The 5,169-nt window shown below is 55.7% G+C and overlaps 1 protein-coding gene across 1 annotated transcript; it reads right to left on the reverse strand.

Moving 5' to 3' along the window:
- Positions 1–618: 618 nt before the first annotated feature.
- Positions 619–1,032, reverse strand: LOC136480740 (uncharacterized). Its single transcript, XM_066478203.1, has one exon. It carries the CDS (start codon positions 1,030–1,032, stop codon positions 619–621), a length of 414 nt encoding a protein of 137 aa, XP_066334300.1.
- Positions 1,033–5,169: the final 4,137 nt, after the last annotated feature.

The raw sequence follows: 5,169 nt of genomic DNA on the forward strand, positions 1-5,169 counted from the left end.
CACTATGTTGTCAACATAGACGGCGATTGTTGGTTTTGGCCGCTCAACTTGGTCGGGTTGGTCGGTGAAGCATCGCTACATGCACCGTTGATAGGTGGCGCCTGCGTTCTTCTGACCAAACAACATGGTTATGTAACAGTATGAACCATACGGGGTGATGAATGAGGTTGTGAACTGGTCGGCCTCTTTCATGGCGATCTAGTGATAGCCCGAGTAGGCATCCAGAAAGGAGAGGATTTCGCATCTTGAGGTGGAGTCGACTATCTGATCTATGCGTGGCAAAGGAAAATGATCCTTTGGGCACGCTTTGTTGAGGCTAGTGTAGTCAACGCACATTCTCCATTTCCCATTCTTCTTTTTTACAAGAACAGGATTGGCAAGCCAGTCGGACTAGTATACTTCTTTGATGAAACCGGCTGCTAGTAGTTTGCCGATCTCCTCGCCTATGGCTCTACGCCTCTCATCATCAAAGCGGTGCAGGCGTTGTTTGATGAGTTTTGAGCCTAGGACAACGCGTAGTACGTGCTCGGCGACCTCCCTTGGTATGCTAGGCATATCAGAAGGCTTCCATGCAAAGACATCCTGATTTGCACGCAGGAAGTCTACGAGCTCGCTTTTCTATTTGGCCGGGAGCTCGATCTCAACCCGCACCATCTTGGTTGAGTCATTGAGGTCGACTTCTGCTGCCTTGGTCCCTTCAGTGGGATGCAAAGGGCTCGAGGAGGCCGACTTGTTGCAATCGGGGACTGCTGGAGTTGCCGAATTTCCAAGCTCCGGGAGTTCGGTGGAGTTGATGACGGCAGTGGTGAGCTCGTAATGCTCATGGTCAGATGTGTAGGCGTGCAAGAAGGTGCTACCTATAGTGATGACGCCATTCGGTCCCGGCATCTTCAGCTTGAGGTAGGTGTAGTTAGGGATCACCATGAACTTGGCGTAGCATGGCCGTCCCAAGATGGCGTGGTAGGACCACGGAAAGTCCACCACCTCGAAGGTTATGACCTCTGAGCAGAAGTTGGTGCGGTCGTCAAACATGACGGGCAGGTCGATCTACCCGAGTGGGTATGCCTACGTCCCTGAGATCACACCGTGGAAAGGAGAGCTCACAGGGCGGAGCTCTGACCAAGGGATGCGCATGGCGTCGAGGGTGTCGACGTAGAGAATGTTGAGGCCGCTGCCTCCATCCATCAGCACCTTGGTGAGGCACTTTTTGTGGATGATGGGGTCAATGATAAGCGGGTAGCGTCTCGGTCGGATGACGTGGGAAGGATGGTCTCTCTGATCAAAAGTGATTAGGGAGTCCGACCAGCTAAGGAAAGAGGGGATGGCCAACTCGGCGGCGCATGCCTCTCGGTAGCGTACCTTGTGCTGGCGCTTGGAGTGGACAGCGTCGGATCCCCCAAAGATCATGAGGCATTCCTTGGGGTCGGGGAAGCCGTCCTCATCCTTGCCCGCCACGCCTCCTTTCTTGGCCGCGTCCTCCTTGCCTTTCCCATCCTTTGGCTTGGCAGCCTGCCGCAGGAAGCGCTTGAGGAGCTCGCAGTCCTTGTAGAGGTGTTTGATGGGATAGGCGTGATTGGTGCATGGGCTCTCCATGAGTTTGTTGAAGTGGTCAGGCTGGCCCAACTGGGTCTGCTTGTTCGCACGGTCGGTCGTGGCGGCCAAAGCTAGGTTGCCCGGTCGGCCCCGATCCTTCTTGTTCTTCTTACCCTTTTGTGTGGAGGGGCCCTCGCCCTAATCCCCGTGCTTGGTCTTGCCCTTGTCCCGACCACCTCCTCGCTGGAGGTGTGGTTCATTGCGATGTCGAGCAGGTCGCGGGTGGTACGGGGTTTTACACTACGGAGCTTGTGGATTAGGAACTCACAGGTTGTCAAAGAGAGGAACGCGCTGATGACGTCCGCGTCAACGATGTCAGGTAGGGAGTTGCACTGCTTCGAGAATCTAGGGATGTAATCCCATAGGGACTCCTTGGGTTCCTGCTGGCAACTCTTGAGGTCCTAGGAATTCCCAGGATGGACATACGTCCCCTGGAAATTCCCGACAAAGACCTTCTTGAGGTCCACCCAGTCACGAATGCTGTCGGGTGGAAGGAATTTGAGCCACGCTCGAACATACTCTCCCACGCAGATGGGGAGGTACTGGATGATGAAGTAGTCATCATCCACTCCTCCGGCTCGGCAGGCGAGCCAGAAGTCTTCGAGCCATATACTGGGGTTCGTCTCCCTGGTATACGTGGCGACGTTGGTGGGCCGTCGGAAACGTTGTGGGAACAACGCTTTCTGGATGCGGTGACCAAAGGCCCATGGCCCTAGGCCATCCGGGGTGGCTCCGGTTGTTTGGTCGGTCCCCACACCTGGGGTGCAAGTCCTCATGCTCCTCGGTGGACAAGCCAAAGCCCGCGACGCCCGCCCTCGCCGCCATGCGGTGGACGTCATCATCGTACCGACTCTAGCGCCGATTGTCCATGATGCTATGAGCGACATGGTTCGGCCCGAGAAGCTCACGCATAGGCAGTTGGTGCGGAGCAGGCACTGAGTCGGGCTATGGCGCAGACACAGCCTCCTGTTCCACGCCTGACAGCTGCCCTAGTGAGTGGACGGAGCGATTCGATAGGTGCGGCCCTAGTGTCCCGATTGGGACAGAGGCCGTGTGCCGGTGTGCTGATGCGGAGCTTTCCGCCTGCTGAACAGCGATGGTCTCCACCAGCTCCTAGGGATCGGCTGGCTCAGGAAGGCCAGGCAGAAGCATCGCCGCGGCAGCGAAGTTCTGGCCAACCCGAGCAAACTGAGGGGGATCATGCCCTTCGTCCAGGATGTTGCGCTAGACCTATCGGGCACGACCCTGAGCGCCGCTCGCCGGGTTACGTGCGTGCGGTCCGACGACCTATGCTGGGCGCGCCGGCATAGGTGGTGGCCGGTCTAGCCGCCGCAGTCGCAACTCTTCGCCGTGCTCCTACGCTCGTGCATGGACCTGCACACGAGGGTCTGGAGAGGTGTGGGTCTGCAGATACTCCACCACCTCTAGTTGCTGTCTCGAGACGTCCACCATGGCGCATTCCCAGGACATAGGGTGGCCAGGTGCCATGGCATCGCCGATGCTGGAGCCATCGCTTTGGATCTCATCATCGACGAGGTCGTGGAAGGAGACGGGGGCGTAGCCCACCATCCCCACAAACTCAGACATGAGAGGGGCGGCATCAGCATCCTCTAGAGCTCCCGTGCGTACGCGTCCACGGGGGACGCGAAGCCGTAGGGGAACCGGTAGCATGGCGATTGCGGTGGGGACAACGGAGTCCCTCCGGAGAGCTGGCGGTAGGTGTTAAACAATGAGTAAAGAACAATATGTACATCACTCACCATGGGGTTTGAGCCCAGCGTGGGCTCGAAGCGGAGCGCGAGTGTCTTGACGTTGAGGTCGTTGAGTGACTCGGGCCGGTGGAGGGCGCTCCTCCTCCAGTGGACGCTGGGATGAGTGCCTCCTTGCGGAGGCAAAGTAAACCAAGCTGGTCGGCGATGAAGTCTAGACTTCCGAAGTGGAAGGTCTAAAATGGTGCGAAGACGGGAGGAACCCATGTCCCAGCTAGTGGGGGCGTGGGAAACTCCAGCGAGCCGAAGCGAACCGTGTCGCTCGAACTCGCCATGTCGAAGATGGCAAGAAGGTGGGCCATCCGATGATCAAAAAAGCGTGAACACGCGGTGTGATCCCCACGGACAGCGCCAACTGTCGGTGCGAAATATGGCCGATAAGTAAATATTTATTGTTTTGCCGTGCGTTGTGATTGGATGTGGCCTAACACTCAATGACACAAGATTTATACTGGTTCAGACAACGTGACCTACGTCTAGTTTGAGTCGGTCGGTGACTTTATTCCTGTGCCCATGAGCTCAAAGTTTGTAGTGGAGGTACAAACGACTGAGGAATGAGTAGGGGGTGTAAGAGATCCGGTTAGACTCTAATTCGAGTGAAAAGAGTGACGGGTGCTTAAACGTGCGCTAAGTGTTTGAGAACGTGTAGATCCTTCGAGAGCCGAGGGTCGCAGTATTGTCGAGCCTGTGTAGCTGTTGCGACTTGTGTTTGTCTCAGGAGGGTGCGCCTGCCGTTTCAGGAGAGAGCGCATCCCCTTTTATAGCTTGAAGGGGATGGCCTTACAAGAGGGAGAGAGTAAATACTAGTGCTACCTAGTCTTATTACCCACGCCTTCGGGTAAGGGATGGCAGCCGCCCGCCTTACTGTTTATGCCGTCATTGCCCACCATATTGTTTAGGCTCTGTTGTTTCTGACAGCCCGCATAGTGTCCATTAGGTATAGCAGATGACGGCGCCCATAATACTGTTGCAAGTCGGTACCGCACAGTGTACGCTTGATACGACAGGACGGCACCGCCCAGTACGTGCACAAGGTGTGGTAGGGTACAGACCTCGGTATTGCGGTTGACTTCCGTCCCTTCGAAATCGATCGAGACGGAGACCGGGCCCTCGGGGTCGTTCGAAGCGGAGTCTGCGCCCTCGGGTTCGGGCGAGACGGATACCGCGTCCTCGAAGTCGGGTGAGGCTCGCGTTTCCCTTTTCTGCTCTGCGTGTCCCTTGGGGCCCACACCGACCGGGCGTCCCCAGTCTGTTGTTCCCAGTCGGCACCGACCGTTTCGTTCGGGGAGGAGTGGCGCGAGTAGATCTGTTGTATTCCTAGTCGGGGAACTCAGTTGGAGTCGGACCGTACTCCCGGCCAGCCTTTCTGGTTGGAGCGCCAACCAGGCCTTCTAGCCGAGGGTATCGGTTTAGTGGCAGGTATCGTCACGTACCTGGGCCAGCCCAGGTGCGTGCTGCCGCTGTGTTGCCTGCTGGGTCGAGTTTAGGGAGAAGCGGTCCAGTTAGGGACCCCGGGTTTATGAATCCGACACTATACAAGTATGTAAATAAAAAAATACGAATTAATATGATTATCCATATTAAAATTAATTAAACTTAAGATTTATGTATTGTTAATAATACTAAAATTATATTAGTCATAGATAACTCTTAGATAATGATACATATCATCTATAAGCCGAGGTGAGCCACTCGTGTGGTCTCTCTTGGTTTTGTGAACCACTCCTCCAGGGGAACAAAACTCAAGGCCAGAATCTTGGTAGCTCTAAGGTTCAACAACTGATCAACTGTGGGAATTGGCGGCCTG

This window comes from Miscanthus floridulus, chromosome 9 (assembly GCF_019320115.1).
Source record: "Miscanthus floridulus cultivar M001 chromosome 9, ASM1932011v1, whole genome shotgun sequence".
Taxonomy (NCBI): domain Eukaryota; kingdom Viridiplantae; phylum Streptophyta; class Magnoliopsida; order Poales; family Poaceae; genus Miscanthus; species Miscanthus floridulus.

Coding starts and splice junctions, on each gene's coding strand:
- LOC136480740 (XM_066478203.1), bottom strand. CDS start 1,032: ATGTTTGACGACCGCACCAACTTCTGCTCAGAGGTCATAACCTTCGAG.